The sequence below is a fragment of the Mchenga conophoros genome, linkage group LG8, assembly GCF_057382185.1.
Source record: "Mchenga conophoros isolate Kocher_MC1m ecotype Shallow Benthic linkage group LG8, M_conophoros_male_GT1.1, whole genome shotgun sequence".
Lineage (NCBI taxonomy): Eukaryota > Metazoa > Chordata > Actinopteri > Cichliformes > Cichlidae > Mchenga > Mchenga conophoros.
In genome coordinates, this window is record NC_140533.1 from 22,430,203 (window position 1) to 22,454,840 (window position 24,638).

The 24,638-nt window shown below is 40.9% G+C and overlaps 1 protein-coding gene across 3 annotated transcripts; it reads right to left on the reverse strand.

Moving 5' to 3' along the window:
* On the reverse strand, positions 1-23,482 carry LOC146568750 (cytohesin-1-like). Of its 3 annotated transcripts, none has more exons than XM_085285033.1 (12): positions 23,137-23,481; positions 13,573-13,655; positions 9,291-9,355; positions 7,223-7,289; positions 6,577-6,695; positions 5,975-6,168; positions 4,837-4,985; positions 3,731-3,842; positions 3,091-3,167; positions 2,922-2,993; positions 1,770-1,924; positions 1-1,678 (listed from the first exon to the last, which is right to left on the reverse strand). In XM_085285033.1, exons 1-12 carry the CDS (start codon positions 23,216-23,218, stop codon positions 1,600-1,602), a joined length of 1,254 nt encoding a protein of 417 aa, XP_085141159.1. In that variant the 5' UTR covers positions 23,219-23,481; the 3' UTR covers positions 1-1,599. The 3 variants fall into 3 exon arrangements, with proteins under 3 accessions (XP_085141159.1, XP_085141161.1, XP_085141162.1); XM_085285035.1 differs by lacking the exon at positions 23,137-23,481 and adding an exon at positions 20,031-20,241; XM_085285036.1 differs by lacking the exons at positions 1-1,678; positions 1,770-1,924 and having other exon boundaries at positions 1,931-2,993; positions 3,091-3,169; positions 3,730-3,842; positions 23,137-23,482.
* Positions 23,483-24,638: the final 1,156 nt, after the last annotated feature.

Below are 24,638 nucleotides of genomic sequence, written 5' to 3' on the forward strand. Positions count from 1 at the left end.
TTCTTTGCAAACTTTTATTGAGACAAAAACAATAAATTACAAGAAATGTGGATAAATAAATATTTGACTATTTCTGTTTTACCTTCCTTTTCATGGACAGAAGATCAACAGTAGTAACAAAACGGGGCAGGGGGGAAATGTATGGCAACAAACTAAACGCTGCTCAGTCTCGACTGAGTCCTGAGCTGAATCTTCGTCAGCTTCAGAAAAGTCAGAATCTCAGATTCTGCTGCTGTGCAGCTTTCACGAGGAGTCGTTTATTTTATCTCAAACTTTTCCGTCCAGAGGAGTGCACTATGAAGCAGACACATTTCAACACAACTCCAGTCTGCTACAGCTGTGATTAACTTTACTTATTTCTATTAATAGTATTACTGTTTATTTCCTTTGCCACTTCATCATATGAATTCTTATTTTATGAGGGTCAGGACTGCTGTCCTGCAGCGTGAATGTCTTGGGTTTTCTCCAGGTGTGCACGTTAGGTTAACAGGTGCCTGTAGATGTGACTGTGAGTGTAATTAGAATGGCGATGTGTATTTTTTATATGATGGTGAAGAACAATCACGTTTTCTATTTCTGTTATTCTTATTGGCATAATTTTAATATACTTACCAAGGGTCAATAGGTACTGTATTAACAATACTAAATACTAAAAAATATACTAATACTAAAAAAACAAAAACTCCTTACAATGATTTAGGAGCGATCTGGTGACAGTCCATTTCCAGCTTGATGGTGGACCACACCACAGGACAGAAGTGATAACTTCTTGCTGGTTTCCAGATCAGATTTACGTTTTGGATTTGCAGCTAGGAAAACTGCAGACCAATTAAGATCTGCAGAGACAAGCAGGAGCAATGAAACGTATTGTTGGCATCGTTGATTTGAGCGCCTTGAAGCGACTGTTGTGATTTGCCGCTATGTAAATAAAATTGAATTGAATTTGATTGAAGTCACTGTAAACACACAGCTGTTTTTGAGCAGGTTTTCCTGTACTGCCTTATGTGTTGTTAGTTTGTCACTGGGCTGCTTTTTGCTGTTGATTTTAAACCAAAACTCTGAACAACAACAACAAAACAACTTCAGGCTTGCTACCTCGCTAACTCATTAACCTCGCTTCGTAGTTCACTCCTCTGGAGACGTGAACTGACAACATTTCCCGCGCTCTCTCTGTTTTCAGCAGCTGTAGGGACTTGCTGTACTCAAGCAGACCAAACACTGATTGTGCGAAAAGGCTCAGAGGTCATTCAAATGCTTGTCAACAGTCCTTACAGCAGGTTTCAAGATGAGCGGGAGAGCTAACCGGAGGGCACCGCAGCATCGTTACAGTACTGCAGCAGCAGGACTCTAAAAAGGTGACGTTTCAGCAAACAAAAGAGCGGTCTCTGTCTGAATAACATTAGCTGCAGATGGGAAATAAAGTGTCGGCAGGAGGTCAGACCTGTAAAGAAGGGAGCGCTGGTTCTGAAGGTGTGTCTGTTGAAAAGGGGACAAAAGACAAGCCGCTTTAAGAGGTGAATCCTCCGCCAGGTTCAGGTCTGCAGCGGGAATGTCAGGTCCACCTGAAACAGGCCTGCGGTTGTTTTATCCTCAGCAGCTCTACAGCCCCTTCAGGGAGGAGACTTTCTTCTTCCGAGCAGCTAACATCTCATAGAACGGGTCTTTGCTGATGGCAGCCCTGCAGAGAGAAGGACAGCAGTTCCACTTTTTCTTCATCGTCATCATTAGTTTGACCCTCTGCAGGGAGAGAAAACAAAACTGAAACTCACTTGATGCTTTTGATCCATTCGTCCTTCTCCTCCACAGTTGGGGCGGAGATTCTGTAGAAAGTGTGGTTTCCCTCGACGACGCGGCCGTCTGCCTCCGTCTTGCAGGCCTTGATCACCTGATCTTTGTGGTTGGGGATGAACAGCTCGAAGCAGTTCTGAGAGAGATCATGGTTGAGGCAGGAAGGCGAGTAAACAAGTTACATGTGTGATCGGTTGTTTTCGCTCTGTACTGAACGTGTTCAACGCTGTAATAAAAACTTTATATAAACTTTATATAAACTGTTGATCCATCAGCAGGTTGAGGGTGGACGGTCACGTGTTCATTGTTCATTTGCTGGAGTTATCGTTGGGTACGTTGTGGGTTTTTTTAAATGCTTTTTCAGGCTTGCACCTGTGTAGTATATGTACTTTTTTTTAAAACCCTATTTTTGGATAAAGTCATCAAATATTTGAAGCCAATGGAAAAAGTGGCTAAATCTCTGGCTCCTCCAGGTACGACTTTAGGCTTCCTCCAAAATTAAAAACTTGACGACCACAAGAGCGACCCCACAGCTTGTGAGCAGATGCACGTATGTTACCATTTTGAAACTCCTACGTGACATCGGTCTTGATTTACTGTGTTCACAAGATTTTTATAGAACTTGGCCTCTGACCTTGAGGTCGAGGTCACTCAGATTGAAGCTCGTCCTAACTTTTTATTAGATGCACGGTATGAATTTCAAAATCCCATGTTGCCTCGTTCTCAAGTTGTCACATTCACAAACTTGGTTGTCCATGCTGAAGATTATAACCTTTAGTTTTTAATTATGCGTCCATAATAATCATGGGAGTAACTAAGGAAAACATGCAAAATAAGGACTAGTATCACAAGAAAATCAAAGTCATCATTACTTTGGAGACATGGTTACACGGTTTATTTTTGCTTTGCTTTTTGAAATCCTTTGTAAGCTGCTTTCAGCAGCTCCCTTATTAACAGAGGGTCGCCACAGCAGTTAGCTCTGCATGTTTGATTTGGCAGATTTATGTGGGATGCTGTTCCTGACGCAAACCCAAAGAGATTTGTGTCCCCTCCTGTTTTTGCCATCTTTTTCTGATCTCTGAGACTTTGATCTCTTCAATCACAGGACAAAAACAAAGAGAGCAGCGGTTTACCGGCTTCTTTGAGTCCTCGACTTCTCTGATGCTTAGATTTTCCAGTGGAATAATCCCTCTGGGTTCTTTGTCCTTTTAAACAGCAGAAAGAAAAAAAAAAAATAGTTCAGGCTGTCCACAGTTACATCCAGTAATCATTTATTTTCACAGTGAAACAAGAAGTACTCACAGTGGTGTATTCAAAGTAGTAGAGACAGTTATCAGTGAGAATAAACCAGCGCCGCTTCCAGGTCTTCACTCTTCCACCTGAGGATGGATTAAAGGTGAGTTATGACATCGGTAAACTGAATGCTGATGTTGACGGCGACACTCTGAAGCACACTGATGACACAATTCAGCAGGTTAAGTAAAGCCTACTGACTGCAACAGCTGAGGTTAAAACGTGAGTCAGTGGGCAGTTCAAGGAGTCCAGCAGTTAGAGGCAGATGTGAAGCGCTAATACCTTCACATCAGGACATGATAGCGAAAAGCAGCAGGTGAACCGGATGTAAAAACTAATTATCACAGTAAAACTGTGATGGGTAGGTGAATGCACACAGCCAGTGGCAGGACAGAAATGACGGGGTGGTGGGCAGGGGCAGCTCAGAAAGCAAAGCGGTGCATTAAAGCTGGCGAGTGTGAGGATACATACCTCCTGAAGTCAAAACCATGAAACACAAACAGACAAGAAGAGCGTCAACAGGAGAGTAAAACATTTCACTCAACTTTGATTAATGTTTCAATAAAAAGATCTCTCATCGTCTCGTTAAAGCCGCTGTTACATATCTGGTCCACTAGAGGGACGACCTGTTTGTAGAAACTGAACATACCGAGTTTGAGCAACCACCCTTCTCTGTCGGGGTTGAAGAAGGTGTGTGTGAGGTCATTCCCATCATCCTCTGGGATCTTAAAAGGTTCGTTCTTGATGCTGTCGTACAGGTTCTGCATAGATGGTGACATCATTTAGATCATGCGGGTAGCTACTATTTATCCTTACCTTTATCTTAACTTCTACTTATTTACAACACAAACATTTATCAGCAAATTTCAACTCTGGGGTTATGATTTATCAAAATAAACTTAAGTAAAAACAACAAATACGCTCAGAGAATACAACAGAATAATGTGTTGGCTACTTCAGCTATGAAATAAATAGAAATGGTGTTTACACGGGTGAAACTGTTGCATAATAACTTATTAAAAAAAACTCAAACACAGGAACATTTTCAAAGTGTATCATTTATACATTTTAGACATGTTCACTTGAGCCTTTGCCAGGAATTTCAAAAAGCTGAAACCACAAGCTGAACCCCCACTTTACTCCTTTAAAAAAGCAGTTTCTTGGTAAATAATTTTTAGTCATTGAGACACCCATTTATGATTAACAGCCTGAGATGTTTTAAAAATAATTGGAATTGAGCTTTTCTGCATTATTTGTTGGAATGTGTTGTAATGAGGGACTTTTACGTGCTGTCTGGACCGTTCAGTTTGAATACACTGACATTTTTGAGAAACCTTCTTCTCGTCTCTACCACAGAACAGAAAAATGAAGCATCTCTAGCTCATTCTTCGTTTGTGGTTTCTGCTCAGACTTTTGGCTCCATTTGTGGTTGAACGTAAGGTGCTAATGTTACACTAATCAGGAATGTAACTTCAATATGACGCTTGGCTTGCAAAACCACAAGGTCACAAACAACAGCTGCAAGTACCTATTATCATATCATGTGTCACGGTTATAATCATAACAATCACAGCTACAGTCATCGGACAGCCGGTGCTTTCCAAGTTGTTTAAATGTCCACCAGAAACTCCACAGCGCATTCATATTTCCACACACATGGACCATCAGATGTGCTGTTCTGTCTGAATTCACAGGGCCTGAACACATAGTGAGTATATCACACAGGGTGCTGTGGACTTCCTGAACTTCACTCACCCTGAGCAGGTCCTCCGGTAGGTCTCCTCCATCATTGATTCCTCTGTTCATTGCTGTGAATTTCTGAACAGAGGGTTTGTCCTTCACGTTGGGGTTGTGTAGACTGGTGTTCAACATGATCACGGCGAACGACAACACGTAACAGGTATCTGCAAACAGACACAGTGTGTGTTTGTATGTTTTCCGAGTCAGGCTGTTAGAAAGACCACAGTGAGTTTAAACGATTAACTGAAAACCACTGAGGTGCTGCTATACCTTTGTGTAGAGTGTTAGTTAAAAGAAATTACATTCCCAGACAACTACAGTCATAGTTGGTTGTATGTATTTGTTCACTATCAGGTCCATCCAGTGCAGACATAGAACACAGTGTGCTAATTATCAAATAACACCTTACGTACAAACCACATGCTATACTTTTCCAAAAACCTGTGTGCTCTGTCCAGTAAGCAGCACAACCTTCACCTATTTGCACATTCCTCATATTACCCATGTCAGGAAGCAGAAGGGAAGATCCTCGTGTCTGCAAGTCAAAATATCTTTGAACAAGATGGTGAGCTACAAATTTCCCCCAGTGCATCAGTATGAGACTTTGTGTGTGATGTGTAAAAACTGTGTGGTGAGTAGGTGAATGTGGCTGAGTGCTCACTAAGAGTAAGAAAGCAAGAACTCTAGAAGTTCCTGAGCTAAAGAGAAGCGAAGATAAGTTAACAACAAACAAAAAACAAACAAACAGGTAAATCTTTATATTAAAGTTAGTTTAATATGCAGGTCCTGGCCTAAAACGACGACATTAAAATTATTGTAACTTTTGCTTTGCTTCGTATTTTAGTTATGTTTCTGTGAGTATTAGATAATACATTTAGATCAACTCGGTCGTTTAAAATGTGCTGAATAAATAAAGGTGACTTGATTTAAACGAAAAACGGAAATGCGCATTAAACTAAATATAAATCATTACTGGTGTGTTTTCCTGCTCAGTGGAAAATTGTAGAGCCCTACATACAGTGTGTGAATGGAATAAATGCTGTAAAAATGAAAAAAAGATGGAAGAAAAATGGTTTTATTATTGAACAACTTCTTTATTTTCACTCTGTAATATGTAAAAACTGTGACCATAAACCGTTTTTTCCTCACGTACCGATGCTCTGAAACACTCCGGGGTTGCAGTGACAGTATCGCCGAGCAAACGCCTCCATCATGCGGTCGATTTTCTGGGCCTCGCCGGGCAGCCTAAAGCTCCACAGAAACTGCCTGAGAGCCTGAACCAGGTTCAAGTCTGTGAACTCGTGAAGCTCCAGGAAGGCGTGCAGGACCTTGATGTTGAATTCATCTCTGCACGACACACGAAATCCCACACACAAACACACACCCACGTGTGCACGCACACAGGAGTAAACAGAAGAGAAACTGTGTCAGCTCTGTTCAACTCAAGAGAATCAAATTAAAGGATGCTCTTGTTGAACTGCTTATGCACCAAAATCTATATCCAGTATACAGCACAATTTCTCCTGTAACACACAGAAGATGTGGTAGTAATAATAATAATAATAATAATAATCTGGTTTTTTTTTAAACTGGCCTTTTATTACTTATAAGGAATAAACTTTTTAAAGAGGAGTGAAGAATAAAATGTGAGATGGTCTGAACTCCTGCTATTGTCCATGTAGGCTCAAGACTGTCCTTTTTTGATAGCACATGTCAAAACTGTCTACTGGAAAGGACATCATTAATACTGCTTACCTCTCGCCCAGATAGTCCCCGATGGCGGTTTTGTTAAGCCCCTCCCCCTTATACAGAAACTGGGCAATGTCTTCACTGGTGTTTTTCAGCAGCGAACAGTCGATCAAGAAGCGAATGCCCTGAGGAAGAAAATCAAAACACACACCCCAGAACGAACATCACACACTGAATGAAAACAAGCAGTTCAGAGAAGTTTGTAGTTCATTTTAGTAATTTTGTATGGGGGAGTTTTGGTTGTTTTTTTTCTTCTTTCTACCCATTCAAGACCAATAATCCATAAAATATCTCCTTTTAGAAAAACACCTGTTACAGTATCACCTGGTTGTTCAGGGGTAGCGTCAAACTGTGGGTGCGAACAACCAGGAGTAAAAAAAGTACACAGAGTACATGGCTTTAATAAAAACAAACAAACAACCAAAACAGAGTCAGGGTGTCAAATTTAAAGACCAATCACACTAATGGTGTTTCAGGAAAAGGCTGGAGTTACATTTTAATACATGATGCAAATGCAAAAAACAAGGTTTGTGTATTTTATATCCTTGTCAGCTGAAAGAGGACACTTTTCCTAAACTAAACTAAAACAGACTGATAATCAGTAGCTGAACTCACATGAAAGAAGAAAGCACTGCTGCATAAATGTGTTTACCTTCGCAGGATCCATGTTGAACTTTTTTCGGCCCATGGCCATCTGTCTATTCCTTTGCATGTTTTTCCTAAAATAACATTTTAAAAAACATAAACCATTAGTGTGTAAATCATATTTATTCATCACCAGTGAATTTAAATTTTCAATGCCAGCCCAGCTCTCTGTTACAACAGCCTGGCTTTTATCACCTAGAATGGAAAATATTGGATGGATTTTTTTTTTTGTTTTCTTAGTCAAAGGAAATGTCTGTTAGACCTGCCTGCGTAGCACCGATGTTCTAAAAACAACCTCAGTAACAGTCATGCTGCCCATGTTGTGCAGAAAGTTATTTCAGCATATATGCAAGTTCACTTCCCGCCTGGGGGCGTCTGTATTCAGTAACGGTCGTAGGCTAGACTCCCCATGCTAGGGACCTATGGGATCTTCGATATCGAATATCTTCGATATTGATGCCGAAACATCTAGTAGTTCAGAGTTCCAACATTCGGAAGAAGGGACTGCTCTCATAGCTAGAGACTGACGAGGTACAACATACATGCTACAGCAAGGGGGAGCCAGGACGACAGGTCAGGGGGGAGATATCATCATCTCCATATGAGATTGGCCCCAAGTGTGATAGAAATTGAGTGTGACAGGAACTGACCTGAAAGACAGGATCATGGTGAAGCTTAAAACCCAGATCCTCCATGAGAGTACATGAAGTACTCTCAGATACAAGATCAAGGGAGGTGCCTAAGCCTTGCTCTTGGAAACTGCCAAGCAAAAACTCACAGCCTTGTGGTCTGCGTCTGGCAGTAGAAAAGAACAAAATGAACATTGCAGACATCGAGGACAGCTACAAGTACCTGGGGATCCCAGGCAAATGGGAACTACTAAGAGGCTGCTAGGAAAGCTGCAACTACTTGCAGAAGGTCCTGAGGAGTCAGCTCAACGGTAAGATCAGGTGATGCCCTGCCCATGACCCTGCGGCACTAATCATGGCAGTACAGGAACAAGCTCTGAGCACAAGATCCATAAAGGCTGGGGTCTATCACACCAGGCAAGACCCCAGGTACAGGCTGTGTAAAGACGCCCCTGAGACAATGCAGCACATAACAGCAGGGTGGAAGATGCTAGCAGGCAGGGCATACATGGAACACCATAACCAAGTAGCTGGCATAGATCCTGTGGGACTTCCAGATACAGACAGACAAAATGGTGGTGGCTAACCAACTAGGCATAGTGGTGGTAGACAAATAGAAGAAGACGGCCATAGTGATAGATGTAGCGATACTGAATGACAGCAACATCAGGAAGAAGGAACACGAGAAGCTGGAGAAGTATCCAGGGCTCAAAGAAGAGCTGGTAAAGATGTATAGGGTGAAGGTAACAGTGGTCCCAGTAGTACTCGGAGCACTAGGTGCAGTGGCTCCCAAGCTAGGCGAGTGGCTCCGGCAGATCCCAGGAACAATATCCAAGATCTCTGTCCAGAAGAGTGCAGTCCTAGGAACAGCTAAGATACTGCGCAGGAGCCTCAAGCTCCCAGACCTCTGGTAGAGGACCTGACAAGCTTGAAGGATAAAGGATGAGAGGGGAATTATATGATAAATATAGAAAAGAAAGACATTTTCCAAACATAACTGCCAGTGTTGTCATGTTTCTTTGTGAAATAAAGCCAAACTTCAGGATGTTCTTCCACCATGATTTCTTTATCTTCTAAGTTTCTAGTGGTCCAGACAAATCCTCTTTATGTTATTGTTATGCAATATGCAGCTCTCAATAAACATGTCAAACTATTTTGACAACAGTTGACTGAAACCAGTTTGTGATTCATATCCTTAGTGAATATCTGCCTTGAATGTCAAAATAAGCAGTCTGAAGACTTTTCATGTCCCACTGGCAACCTTAATTGGGCTTATATTCTGCTAATTATCTGATGGATTAATCAATAATCCCATAAGGCAGTGCTCTAATGGTTGGACAGATTTTTTTGGTCTTTTCTCTGACTAGAAATCCTCCAAAACAAAGGCTGAGGAGAGTGCTGCTGCCTACGCACAAGCACAGAAATGGTAGTTGAGAGATAGTTTACCTCTCTTCAGTCAGGCCCAGGTTTTCAATCTCGCTGGTCACCTCTGCTATCTCATCCTTCAGCCTCTGAGTGCAGACAGAAAGAGAAGGGAAAGAAGTGATGAAACAGAAGGGGGAAGGAGAAGGGATCATTATTTTGATTGTTTTTTTTGAGTACAGAAGCTGAAGGGAAACAGCAGCAGACATCTACATGTGCCATTTGTGTGATATCTAACCCTTCAGAGGAGCCCTCTGGAGATGCTTTGATCTTGCTGTCACAATGAATTACACATGGTGGTCTGTTCCACCTACATCTCACTGACCAACATCCATACAAGCACTTCCCACTAAAGAGATGACCCACTAAAACCCCTAAAAATGCAGATATGACTCACACACTCGCAGACAGACTCATCATTTTTCTCTGCTGGGTTACATGCAACAGCCACCCTTTAAAAGAAACCTCTCTGGGATCTGTAACACCTGTTCCGGGGTCAGAGCCTACAACCCCTCCTGTCCCCTCTTTCCCCCTTCATACCACTCCCCTCCCCGCTGCTGACCCAAATTTACCAGACTATACCCCCACACCCAATGTCAACATTGGTGGGGAGACAGGAATACGCAGGATCAAAGACTTTTGATTGCCAATGGTCCTGAGAAGAGAAAGAAATAAAGACACAATAATAACAACAAAAGGCTAAGATAATTACAGAAAATGGACAGAAGCAGATGAATCGGTTCTTAGACATATGAGGTTGTGAAAACAAGGCTACATCACCATCAGCTAAGGTAAATAAGAACTGTGTCCTCTGTCTCCACTACTGGAATATTTCATGGCTCATTACCCATCAGGCCCTGAGGGAAAGACAGGGCGGGGCTTAGTGAAGAGAGACGCTAAACGAGTCGACCTTGATAATAAACTCCATCCATCAGTTTACACAGTGCTGTTGCCTGGAGGCTGTGTGTTTGAGTGTTTCTTTGTGTGTGTTGTGGATGCCCACCACACTGACAGCTCTCTGCTATAGATCAGGCTCAAAATATTTTTTTGGCTTACCTTATTAAATCTCAGTTTAAAAGAAAATGGGCCTAATGTCACTTTTGTTTGAGTCATCTCTTGCTGCTGATATCATTCAGCAACTACCAGCAGATACATTTCTCATTCTTCTGTGTGCTTGAGCAGGCCTCATCAAAAACCTTAAAGTATCAAATTCTTCCAGCGGATCACTTCCCTCTCAAAAGTAGAATGGGAGGGCTGAGCCCTCAGCAACCAGGTCCCAGATTGGGTTAAGAACAGAGACACACTTGCTTGGGTTCATTTTCAGATTTGGCTTTTTGATAAAGACATGAGATATGCAAAGTGGTTAGGGTTGGTTCAGCTGACCCTGAACCATCTTTTGGTTAGGCTGCTGGAGGCGCAGGCTCTAGGGGGACATCCCATGATGTACTGGGAATTTCTTGACTTCTTTTCACATCCCACGTGTTTATATATTTCAGAACTGTGTATACAGTTTGCATTAATGTCCTTGTCTCTCATCCCTCAAAGTCTTCGTTAAAAAATATGTTGCTAATTTTTATAAATGAGTAAACAGACAATAAAGCAGGGCATGGTTTCTCAGTCCAATCAAAACTCTATATGTCTGGTTTGAAAAGATGGTGATCGTCAAAATGCTCAGACTTCCAAATGGAACTACACAAACCAATAAAGTACATTACATTGCACTGGCTATGTCCATCTTTTATATACAGTCCATTAGGGTTATGGTGATGGATTCTGATGTCGGTGGTCGACGATAGTGACAACTTGCCAATAAAGCTGATCTTTATGTCATTTTCCCAACAAGGCACGATAATCTAAATAATCTTACAAGAGACACAAACTGAAACCAACAAGTTACTCCTGAGTCAAATTCATTGGAGATTAATTTGTTTCAGTTCTAAATGAGTTGCAATGACACTTGCATGTCCAACTTTATGCAAACAAGCATATAAAACTAAAACACTGTTTTAACAAACAATCTGACATATGGAAATGGACGGTGAGTCCTTGTTGTGTGTTGTGTAATTTTCTGATTGACTTTTATCCTTCAAGTAGGTTGAATTTACATTAAAGTCACAAGGCCAGCTTTATCCTCTATCTCACGTAACAAATTTCTCCACATCAAGAACTGACACAGGCAGTCCTGCTAATTTATTTAAGCTTGTAGAGGGAACTAAAGCAGGGGGTTAATGTGTCTCTCCAGGCTGAGAGAGCCAGAGGACACATGCATATTAGAGGTACATCCCCCTCAGACAAAGACGATCATCTGTCTTCAGTGTATACAGTAACGCTCTGGTGGTCATAGCCGTATACACCCTACCCTCCAAACACACACACACCTCCCCAGACACAGTGGTCTAGACTTGGAGGTGAAAAATCTTCTCAAGGACACACAGAGAGAAAAGAATTAAAGACAAAGACAAAACAACACAAAGCAGGGTTTGTAACTCCTGTGTGTCTCTGCTCTGGGGAAAAAAAAAAGTTTTGAAAAATAAAATGTTCCAGACAACCACAGGGTGCAGAGCAAGGACAAAAACAAAATCCTGTTTCATTGCTGCTCAGTTAAGAAAGCATTTTATCCAGGCAGTAATTAAGACAGAAAACAGAGACAGGATAAAAGAGTAAACATCCACTAGTACTTTCACAGAAGAATGGGAATGTGATTCCCCTATAATTATGAAATGACGTACAGGGACTAGTGGGGCAGGAACTCAAACACTTTACCAAACTAAGTTTCATCATGATTTTTAAAAGACTGTTAATTAATTCAGTGATAGCTGCCAGAGCAATGAATAGAGAGCTAAAAGAAATACTCTTAATGCAGTGTAACATCACTGATAACTGGTTCACATTACTATTAAAACTTAACAACCAGTTTTCCAAAATACTGTGTTGGGAAAAACACATATATATCCATAATTAAGGAAATTATCATTACATTAAATCTAGATTTCCCAACAGGTAAATGTGGGACACAGCTTTTACTCTAGTAAACCAGCTCCCAGTTTGGGTTCAGGGGACAAAGCCTCTCTACCTTTCTGATAAAGCTAATATAAGGGCTGGATAAATGATACCTACTTTATGCTGCTACAGACCCCATGTTAATGTGGACCTGGATTATTTACAACTCAGTATTTTTATTCTTTGGATTCTAGTGCGGTAACTTGACAGGGTTTACAGTTCAAAATAATCCTCATTCATTTTATAAATAAATGGTACAGGTCCTTGGTTCATCCTCTGTCCAAAACAAGCAGTTTTAGCTCTTCTCCATTTAAACCATTTTTCTGCCGATTGGCTGTCACTTGCAAACAGATGGTTTGAACAACACACTTAAGATCACTAACATCATATAGAATCAAGAGCAAACTCTCCTTGTAGACCAGGTCTACAAGGAGAAACTGTGCCAAACAAAAACAAATGTTTGACTTTAGACCATGACAATTAAAGTGGTGCAAAATAGATTTGCTTTTTAGCAGACCTCAAGGATCAGATCTTTAAGGGATGCTGAAATGCTGAAAGAAATAAGAGAACTTAATTTCAAACCAACCCTATGTACTTCAAGGGTCAGTAATTCAGTCGGTTTTCATTATGTGAAGGTAGAATTTTGCACAACTTTTTAAAGTTATTAGAGAAAGAAAGCAGCTGATTCGGAGGAGGTCAGGCAGGGACTTTTATCAGGTTTGACTGAATTTTAAAGTCACACCAGCACCACCTGCCCTACTCATCATGAGAGTTAAGAGTTTCTCGACTCTGATTAAATACAAAGCAAGCTGAAAGATAACTATCTAGCTATCAGAACACAAGGAGATGACTTTAAAGGTCAGTCAAATTTAAATCTGGTTTAAGTGTTTTTCAGGGGCGGAGGGGGTTCCATGGACCAATTCCTGAAACCTTTTGATCACATCTTTTTGGCACCAGAATTGGCCCAACCAGTGGAGGTAAACAGGTGCCAACAAAGGATCTGGTTCTGCTGGAAGATTACTCTTCCAACTTTAATAATAATGATTGAAATATTATGGATGGATGCTTAGTAAATGAAATTATATTGGGACAAAGAGTGGTTGAGTTTCTGATGCACATACAAGTGACTTTATTTACATCCATCTGGTCAAGTGGACATACCTATGTGCATCCAGTTCCACAATAAATTAGATTAGATAATTATAAAACAAGACATATTTCAGACTTTCATGCTTTAAACCCCAGATGAGCTCAGCTTGGAAAGGACATCAACTGGCTCGGACAAAGAATGTGAGTGTACTCTTACCTGTATGTCCTGCAGCAGCTCTTGTTTTCTGCGCCGGATGCTCTCCAGCTCCTGACGCTCCTCTGGACTCAGGTCATCAGGCACTGAGGACAGAAGTATACGCAACACTAAATAAGAGACCAAATACTCTCCCTCAGATAGAGAAGAAATACAAATGTGAAAATCCCCTCTGGAATCAAACTGAAATTAAACAAAAACTACAAGAAAACCATACACACAAATGAAGAACAGAGATCTGAAATTCCCACTGCTCAGGGTCACTATGGCAACACAATCTTTGATCCGTCATATACCCACCACACCACCCCACCACCACCCAAAATTCAGTCCTGAACTAGAGGAAGAAAGAAAACCTCTCTGTCTTATATAAACACACAAACACACACAATCATTTTCATATCTTAGTGATGACATCTCAGTGACATAATGCTTTCCCTAGCTGCTGACCCTAACCATCAAAAATGAATGCCTAACTCTAACCCAAAACTTAACCATAACCTAACTTTAACTTTGACACTAAAACCACATTTTGAGCCTCAAAAATGCCTTCAGACTCATGGGACAGGCAATTTGTCCCCATAAGTATAGTAGCATGCCAATCTTCTGTCCTCACATGTATACACACACGCACTCACTCACGCACACACACACTCTTGGTGAGGTTATATTACTGCAGTGGTTGAGAAACTTTTTCTGGCATGTCCCTTTCAGAGGTCAAAAAAGCCCAAGCACCATAGTTGTTACCAGCAAAAGGGAATAAAAAGTGAAATTAAGATCAACATGATAACATCGGTAGTAACTTTGTCCCAAACCATATTCTTCCTCTGGTCATCCACACAAGTAAAAACAAAAAAATAAAAAAACAATAATACTATTTGCTATTTACTACAAGATAATAAGAGACTATAGTGTGAATGATTTATTCACATGAGCTCAGTACTTAAATCTCAGCATGTATTTAAATTACAAAAACTGCACCAACACTCACAGCTCCTGGATAATTAATCTTAATAACTGATGATTCTTGCTTTTAAGGAAGGCCTTGGTGAACTTTAGAGAAAACTCTGCACTGACAGGTATAACAGCAAATTAAAACAGAAAAAAAAAACCTAAAACAAAACAAAAACCAAGTGTGTATTAATAATGTAATTATGAAAGCACAACTATACACAACTAGAGGAAAGAATTTTAATGTTGGTCTGGTTTGATTAATTCTGTGATCACACCTTTCCCAAGGAGCCTTTATGACACTGTGATGAGTCTGTATGATGTATGTGTACTTCCTAAATTTTATAATCTGACACATACAATCCATATCATAATAATAAAAACTGAAACTAATAGAACACAAAATAAAGTAAAACAATAGATCTATCAGATCAGATTTCATGTACTATCATGAACTTTATAACATGAGCTGAAGGTTTTGTTACTGAAACAGGATGTTTGTTTTTGGTCTATAAAGAAAAGAAAAAAAAACAGTCAGACCTCACATACAAACCTCAAAGAAAACATCTGATGACTAACAGTTGGCACATTAGACTTGATATATTAGTGTACCTATCAAAGTTGAATGGTGTTCCTCCTTATGAGAAACACCCCAACCGTACATGAACGAATGTGTACGCTGATAGAAGGGAGGTTCATGTACCCACAGACACCCAATATATCTGCAGAACAACGATAACACAGGAACAGACAAGAGCTGCTGATACACGTACTTGTGGTTTTTCTTAAGAAAGCTTGAGTGGAAAGAAAAGGAAAGAAAAAAAAAGTGTAAAAACAACACATCGGGTTGGCTCAGGACAGGATTTTGTAGGTTCGCTATGATTATAATGTTATCTTTTTTTGACAGAAATCTCAATTTCCTGTTAATTTTGAGCATTGTTTAAACAAAAACTTCCATTTTGATTGAACAAACGAATCCCCAGATAAGAAACCTGGTTGAAAATATATGAACATTTTCATGATTTTCCTCTGGGACTCAGGCTCAGGGACCACAGCACCATTGTGCTGATGTGGAATATTTCTTGTTTCACACATACATATTTGCACACAGCTCACCTCTACATTGTCAACAGTGAATCTTCCTCTTGTCTGTGCTTCACAATAAAACTACTGTATGAAATGCTCTAACCTAAGAAAAAGTGGAAGAAAGGTCACAATTGACGTTGAAAAACAAGCAGCCAGAGAGGACAAATCACGCTGTGCTGCTGCTGTCTGTCGGCCTCATTAGAGAAGTCCTGCTGAGAGATTCAAGTCAACTGTTCACTTCACTTTGCCATTGTGACCATGTTACTGAGTGTCAACCTCTGCAGAAACATTTATCAAATGTTTAACACATAAGGTACTCTAGGCTCGTGTTAGTATGTTGTACAATATAACTAAAATACAAATTGTTAATCAGGGAGTTTTTACAACTTCTTGGAGTCTAAACGTTTTCACAGCCTTTTGGGATGCCCACCACTTTAAAGACTGGCGTGTGAAGGTTAGCTTTGAAAACCAAACTTGCTTTTTTTCTTATTTTCTGATCGGTGGTAAGGTTGGCTTGAACAGGAAAGGAAGCTAACTCCCTGCAAAGGTGTACAAGAAACTGATCAAAGAACAAAAAACAGAAACAGACAGTGGCTGCACTTAACAGCTTCCCTTGTTTTTAATTGCTTGGGCTCCCCTAACTCTGAGGGCTTCTCTATTACAACTTCTGTCCTTTAAACGACAGGACCGAAACAGGCAACAAAATCCAGAAGTAGCCCAGAGACTACTTGTTCCACATATTTTTCACACTGCCCCCTGGTGACAGCACACAGGTACAACATGTAGCTGTTTTATATACGGTAGGCTGTGCGTAGGACATCATGACATAACATCAGACACATAGTTTTGACTGTATTTGTGAGGGGCAGCCAATCTGCAGAGAGATGGCTTAAAGAGTTGGGGGGGTTACGTGGCTTTGTGATGGCTGTACTGGAGTAATGTTTACTTTGGGTTTCTTCGCTTCTTTTACAGTATCGTTCAACTTCACAGTGGCACACATAGTTTACTGGTCTCAAACCTGCTAGTCAGTAGCACACTGTATTATTTTTTTAGCGGTTGATAAACAGCTTGTAGGTGCACTGCCTCTTTCAGGTGGTAGATGCACATTACTAACAGACACTGGTAAATTAAGAGAAAATATTTTTTTCGCTTAACATCTTAATGAGTAAAGCTTAACAACTTTATACAAGATGTAATCTAGCTGAGGACAAATCTTACAGATCATTTCTATATTATCAGTTAATACCAGACTGGACTATGAAATGTAAGTAAATTCTCACCAAAAGTTCTCATAGAAAACAAAAGTATGACAATCTAAGCAAACTTGTAATTACAGTACATTTTTGTCAAACCATTTAAAAGACTTGGGACCTCCAGACATCTGTGATTCTGTCAAAATCCAAAAATGGCACCGAAGGACTTAATATAATTTGTATTTGTCAGACTTATAAACAGTGATGAACTGGCTAGTCACGCACACCCCTGACCCACAAAACGAGGTTTAAGTAGGCTGCAGCAGCTCTTATTATAAACCTGAGGGCATAAACAACAAACTATGTGAGTATCGAGTCAGTGAAACTGGCATTCACACTGACTTCCCCTCTATGCTAAGAGAGGAAATAAAACAAACGATTTATGACAGCTTGTGAAAGAAAATATCGTCCTTTTCTCAAACTGACACACACACGCACACACACACAGACACACAGACACACACACACACACACACACACACACACACACACACACACACACACAGAGTCTGGCATAAATACCAAGACACCTCATCTCACTCTGCAAACCAGCTGCTCTGCATAGTCTCAAGGGCACTGAGTGTGTATTAGTGTCTCTGCTAGGACCAGCTGCTTGGCACATCCAACCATCAAACCTAGGCCTAAAGTTTGCTCTATAACCTGCTTCCACCGTCTGCACCACATCACATCCTCCTGAAGCAGAGAGACAAAAAAACCGCATCAGTCAAGCTACAGTTAGCATCTGTTCTGGTTTCCGTTCTCAAAAAGTTTCACAAGAGGACATGCACTCATTCAGGATAACTGAACACCTACACATTTGCGTCATAATTCTAATACTCATACCCAAGAAAGCTTCTGTCTGCCGAGAGACGCCACCGGCAGCAAGAATGGTCCCAGTACAACCAGCTCAGGCCAGTTTATAGCTCTGAAGTCCACACAGCTTTAGGTTTATCATCACTTCCAGTAAAAGAAAAAGCGTGTTTCTTTCAAATAAACCAGCTTTGACCAAACTTTCCAATCCCTAACCCAAATCCTGTGGTCCTCCAGTCTAACCTCTGTAGTCCTTATAACCTCATTCCAGCAAAGGAGGGAGGGCAGCAAATGAGGATAAGGACAAATGTGTGTTTAAGAGGGGGGGAAACCCTTGAACTCTCATCTCTCTCCCCCTCCTCTTCCTTCTGTCCATCTTGACTCCTCCCTTGCTCATTTACTCCATCAATGAACGGACTCCCCCACGTGGAGACTGGGGACCAGGAGGAAATTTTTAAAAAAGGATGGGGGGTACAGCTTCACATGAGCAAGGACATTGTTTGCCTTCCAGCCCAATGAAGCAGTTTTAGCCAGTAAAAAACAAACAAGCAAGCATTTCAAACTCTCTTTCAAAGACTGTATTAAGCTTATTTGCTGTTTATTTAGTGTCTTTGACCTCCAGAAAGCAGTTTTCCTTTCATCCACAGCCACTGAATCAGCTGACTGAGCTGCAACATTCTTGCTTTAACTTGCACAAAAGCGATGAATGAGTGATTCCCATAAAGAGGCAAATTAAAATCCCTAAAATATTCCTTAAAAAAAGGAAAAGGTTGCTGGATGGTGGGGCTCATGACAGCTTGACAAGCAGGAAGACTAGACAAAATATAATCACAACTAACCACGGCTCCACTGCTTAAAGAAAATAAGAGAAAATGTCAAAAGGTACCACTGCAAAAGGAACCTGGACAGTATAATCTGTTGGGAGATGTTAGCTAATGTTACAAAGGCACCTTCGAAACAAAGACCTCTCCTGAAATAAACCCCAGATAGAAAGACTTCTTGTTTCACTCTGTCAAAAAAAAGTGTGGGAGGCAAAGAGGATGACAGAATCTATAAATATACTGTGTTTTAATGGTTAACACGGAAATGTATAGATCTTTGTTAAGTGATGCAACTCAGGCTCCATGCAGTTAATACCACGTGTAGCCATGAACCGAAGGCCTGTTCAGAGCTGGAAATAACCCTTGTGCGTCTCCAAAACAAAGCCATACCAAAATATATGGTAAAGCAATGAGAAGGCTGACTCACTTCTCCTGGGGATGGAAAATGCAGCCAATATCAAAAACAACAGTTTATTCTTCTTTCTCTGCTCATCACATGTGTTTGCCACCAGAAAGTACCATGACCCAGGACCTAAGGCAAAGCAGTTTGGTTACGACAAGAAAAATATCTGTACTTTGAGCTCTCAGCGTCTCGTAATGCTCACAAGGCAGTAATTGTCTGTTTCAGTGTTCACAAGCCCATAATTGTCCATTTCAAGGATAACTGGCTCAACAGTAAGGATATAATCCTCCCTGGTTGCATTTGTACAGCCTTAAGACTAAGTCCAATAAGCAATGAGGCTAAAACCGATAAAATGAGAAAAGAACATGAGGGGGAACACGATGTGCCCCGGAGAAGAAATACTTAAATTACAGAGAAATAAAGTGCGGGCATTATAAAATGTCAGCTGCAGTGCACAGAAAGTGGAAGAAACACACTACTAAAATGATGCTCCAAAGTAAGGTGAAATAAAGCTTTTAATGCAGTTCATATTACAGGAAGTTCATTTTGATAGCTTTCCCTTGCTCTTATGAACATTAAGCCATCTATTTTTCAGAATAAGGTGGGGCACCATCCTGTATGAGATTCTGTATGTATCCTGTCTGTCATTTTCACAGGAAACAGCAGCGGTGCTGCGAAGACGCTGATTTATAATCCAAATTCATAACTATACGTGTGCGTGTGTTTACAGCCTCCTGTGTTGTTGACAACTCTTTGCAGTTTTGAGTGCAGTTCATTCACTTCCGAACCAATAAATGGTTGCATTGATTGTATTTATAGACTCATCTGGTGCTGCACAATAAGTATAGCCCCCCAGGAGGTCTGGCACCGACCCAGATTAATAATAATAGATCTCTTGTGCCAGTTAATAAAGACTGCCAAAGAGCATTAATAAGTCAGACACATGAGGACTTGTTGCTTTCGCTCTGAGTACAGGATATTAAATGCCAAAACACATACTAAAAAAGTACCTGCTACTGGAGCGAGCTCGCCTCGCTTACCTATCCATAACTATGCACAAAGTTATGCTAGTGCGCTAGCTATCCGTGTTAGCCTCTAGGTTAACGCTGTTTAACTAAACCGCGTCAGGTAACTTACCAACTTCGTCTTCCATTTCCAGAACCATGTTCCACTGTTGGTCAGCGCTGTCCCCAGGAAACCACGCTAAAGGTGACACTTTTTAAGTAACTTTAAAGCCCAAATGAGTGGCTATAGTGTGTCTAGTTTTTCAGTCAGTTACCGTTAGACTGGCAGTTGATGACAACTGACTACGAAGAGACAGCCGGTGTCTGGCAGGATGATGGGGGGCGTGGCTTAAGCGGCAACAGCCAATCAAAGACCTATCTATGTGTCTATCTGTCTGTCTGTCTTCAGAAATTAAAAATAAAAATAGGTATGGGTTATTGTATTCATATCCTTTATACTTCATATCCTTTACTTTCTGGTGCTCACTTACGCAGAAGGGGTCGCCAAGGGAGTTTTTACACCGGATGTCTTTTCTTACGCAAACTCAAAGGATCTGTGTCTCCTCCCGGGATCACTTCGTGGAGCTGCTGGTTATCAGGTAAATCTACACTGTGAAAATATAAATTCACAAGCAGACAATTTCTTTATTTCATTTAGGTATACAACTATAGAGGCCTCAACTATAGTATACAGTGTATAGAATAGGATATATGTTTGTGTATGTACTGCATAGTATATATGCATATGCATATACTATATGCATAGTATACACACACTTATGAACTTCATTAGGTACACCTTGCTAGTACTGGGAATGTTGGCCAGAGACTTTGGTCCATAGTGACATGATAGCATCAGATTTGTTGGTTCTATGTCCTTCATGTGACTCCAGTTCCATAACATCCTAAATGTGCTCTATTCGACTGAGATCTGGTGAATGTGGAGGTCATTTGAGTACAGTGACCACATTGTCACGTTCAAAAAACCTAACTAAGCTTTTTTGATGAGTTACGTTATCCCGTTGCAAGCAGCCATCAGAAGATTGGTCATTGTGGTCATAAAGGTACTCGGGTAGATTGTTGTGTTTCATTGATGGTGAGTTGGTACTAAGGGGCCCAAAGTGTGCAAAGAAAATATCTCTCACATCATTATATTTTGCTTAAGGGACATTCTGACCCTGCCATCCAAATGTCCGAGCAGAAATCATTACTCATCAGACCAGGCAACATTTTTGCAATCTTCTGCTGTCAAAATGTGGTGATTCTGTGTGAATTGTAGCCTCAATTTCCTGTTATTAGCTGACAGCAGTGGCAAATGGTGGTATCTTCTACTGACGTAGCCCATCTGCTTCAAGGTTTCCGGTGCTGTGTGTTCAGAGATGGTCTTGTCTATACCTTGGTTGTAACAACTTGTTAAGTAAGTTATACCGTTGCCCTCCTATCAGAGCAATGGTTTAAGGTTTCCCCTCCAAACCTCAGACCTCAGCAAGAAATTTGCCCATTTTTTCTCCAGAGAACTGTGGCTCACAGGATAATTTCTCTTTTTCTCTGCAAATCCTAGAGATTATTATGCTAGAAAATCCTAGCAGATGAGATCTTTCTGAATTATGCAGACCAGCATATCTGACTCCAACTATGTACAGAGAGATAGATAGATAATTTTGTGTAGTAAAAAACTGAAAATTACAGCAACATGATATGTTTGCAACTTCAGATTTGTATGTTTTTATGTCTATACTGATTAATGTGTGAGCTAAAATCACCTTTAATGGCTTTTGGGCTGGGGATTTTGACAAAGTGACATACTTGTCTCTACATTTAATGTTATAATAATAGTACCCACCCGCTGGAAAAGAGAAATATATTTAACAACGAGGGTGTGAAGCCAGAGGAAGCTGGGTTTGATATCAGAGATAGCCTGCCTGTGTGAAAAAGGAAGGGAGAGGAGAGGGTGTAGTGAAGGACGGAGGAAAGGAGGGAAAAGGATTGCAGCTGTGCGCCTGAATTGGTGCTTTATTCAGAGTTCGGACACGTCAAAACAGGATATGTTGGGGTGGGGTAAGGAAGAGCTGCTGCTGTTTAACAGCTTAAAGGGTCAGCTCGGAAAACATTAAAAACAGTTTGCTTTAAGGGGGACTTTTTCTGGTTATGATACAAACAGCTCACAGTGAGGTCAGTCCGTTATCAAGAGTGAAAAAAGGACTTTTAGAGAAGCGGCTGCTAATTTTCACACTGAGATAGAGGGCTAGCATATTTAAAAGCTTGGATGCACTGAACTAAACTGTCTGCACAAGTTGAGGTAACTGAACCAGTAAGTCTTCAATCAGGGCTGACAAAGCAGGCCTTAAAAAAAGTCCACTTCTCATTTGAACTTCATAAATCATAAATATCAACAAGTTTGTGAAGTTTGTCAGCAAAATCACATCAATTTCTGTTAATATTATAGAATTGTGCTGTTACAATGTTTGTCTTTATCAGCCTCATTCCTCTTTTTCTGCACACCAAGTAACTTTAAACGAAGAACAGCTCTCTTAATTTAACAGCAAACTAGAAAACATGAAAACATTTCAAGAGGAGGGTGCTAAAATCGTAATGTCAAAGCAGGCTACAGTTTACCTGATCGACTAAAGGGTTTAGGAACAAAATAAAGAAAGAGAAGCTATAAGAAGCTGCTGGAAAGTCATAAAAGCTCAAGGTAAATGGATGTAACCTGTGTGCTGCTTTCATGGCGTTATAACGGCTTCTGAATGAGCACCCTGACACAACATGAAAGCACCTGCACAGAGGGAGAGCAGTGGGCAGCGATGGAGATTATGTCACTCTGTGCAGCACCCACTGGAGAGGAGGATCCTGGACAAGACCGTGATGGGTGTGCGTCATGTTCTCGAATCGAGCCCACCATCTCACACAAACACATACACACTGACTCATGTATGTACACAGAAATGTCACACACACACACACACACGCACACTACAGAGTGCTCTGTGTCTTGATAGCCTAACTGAAAATCACCAAGGCAACTGAACACTGATAGCACTTTGTGCCAGTCTTGCACTCCACGTCGCTCTGAGCAACATAAAACCAACAAAAAGCTGCGATAACAACAATAATGTTTCATTTTTAAGCACTTTTTTCAAACTCATGAACACCTTGTAATCCTTGAAATCTGCTCACAAATACCCGACAACACATTTTCTATCCAAACCAAGAAGACGGGGTTCCTAAAAAGCTCTCACCTGCAGCAGGTGGCCCCGGGCGGACTGTAGGGCAGAGAAATGCCTGGAAACTGGACGCACAAAGCTCACTTACAGTCCCCATCACACCAGTCAGGAGTTTCAGTGTTTCAGTATCCTCTTTGCAGCATCTTCTTTTTAGTCGTCCTTAAGCCTGCGTCATGTTTTACTAAAAGCAACTCTGGACTCCTTGGAAAAAAAAAAAGGCGGTTTTCGCTCCTGACGGCTACCAGACTCTGATGAACTCTCTGAAAAATACTCTCCACTCGCTCTCCCCCTCTCTCTCTCCCTCTCTCACGCTCTCTCCTCGCTTTTGATCACACACTTGACCTCACTCGCGTATCAAAACCCATCCACGTCTACCACCACACACACACAAAGGAATCTCGCACTTTAGGGTTTTGAAGAAGTACAAAAGGATACCTATACTGATTATGAAAACTGAAGCAGGCGGTGTCCCTAAAACAGTTGTTGAAGTATTCTTGGAGCTGATGACAAATGTACACACACATGCAAACAGCCTCATATCATCCTGCGTTACTCCCCCACACACACATCAGAGCCCAGTTTAGTTTAGTCAGAGCTGAGTGAACGTACACATATAAAGATAGAGCTGGAAGAAAGATTGCAATAGTGTATGAAGTCCTATGTGTTAAGCAGTTGGGGGGGGGGGGGGGGGGGGGGGGTATGTGAGCATCCGAAAAGTATTTGAGTCTCATTTAGATAACCTTGACTAACCCATTTGGAGGTCTCGTGACATAGTTCTCATTGACTTATGGTGGAAAAAATGATCACAAAGTCATTTGTGCAGAATAATGCTTATTACTATGTACTAATCATTTTTGCCCTTGGGCCCCTTATCAGATTCATTCAGCCATAGCTTTAGTGTATGAGTTTTTTATAGCAGCAAATTATTCAGCTCTAAGGGTGGTGTCTGAAGCTGGTAACTGTCAAATGACAGTCAAATGAGTAAGCTTTTGGTTATGGGATATTGTGGAGTGTTTATTACACCATTAATCCTCTGGATTAAGGGTCAGAGATGTTTTATTTGGTATCACATAATAGAGCCCTTTAGAAAAGAATGACTAATGGACAAAAAAGAATGTTTTGTTTTTGTCAATGAAGGTCTGAAGGATAAGTTTTAATAAGTGTAGTATCAGTAGAAAGGTGGCGACACTGAAGTTCACAGAATTAACGTCAGCAGCGTTTAAATAGCAGTGTCGGCAGTAATAGAAGCACCAGGCTGAATCAAAACCACTTCCTAGCAGATTGAAAAAGCCAGACAAAACAACATTGTGCAAAGAGGTGTGAAAAATGTCAGCAGTTGTTGTAGCACTCCTTGCATGAGGTTCCTGTATAGACCAAATACTTAAAGCTAAATATAAACTGCATCTGCCATAGAGGCCCAGTGCCACCACTTAGACAAACAATGGCTGAGCTGGCGAGTCTTTTAATTCATAGCATCTCTCCTCTTTCTTTGATTTTCTCTCACACCATTTCCTAGA

Bases quoted from the DNA above. Each gene is read 5' to 3' on its own strand.
- LOC146568750 (XM_085285033.1), bottom strand. From the start codon at position 23,218: ATGGGGACTGTAAGTGAGCTTTGTGCGTCCAGTTTCCAGGCATTTCTC. The intron at 4,986-5,974 runs GTACGTGAGGAA...GTCTGTTTGCAG, and splicing joins CGGAGTGTTTCAGAGCATCG to ATACCTGTTACGTGTTGTCG. The intron at 2,994-3,090 runs GTGAGTACTTCT...GCTGTTTAAAAG, and splicing joins ACTACTTTGAATACACCACT to GACAAAGAACCCAGAGGGAT.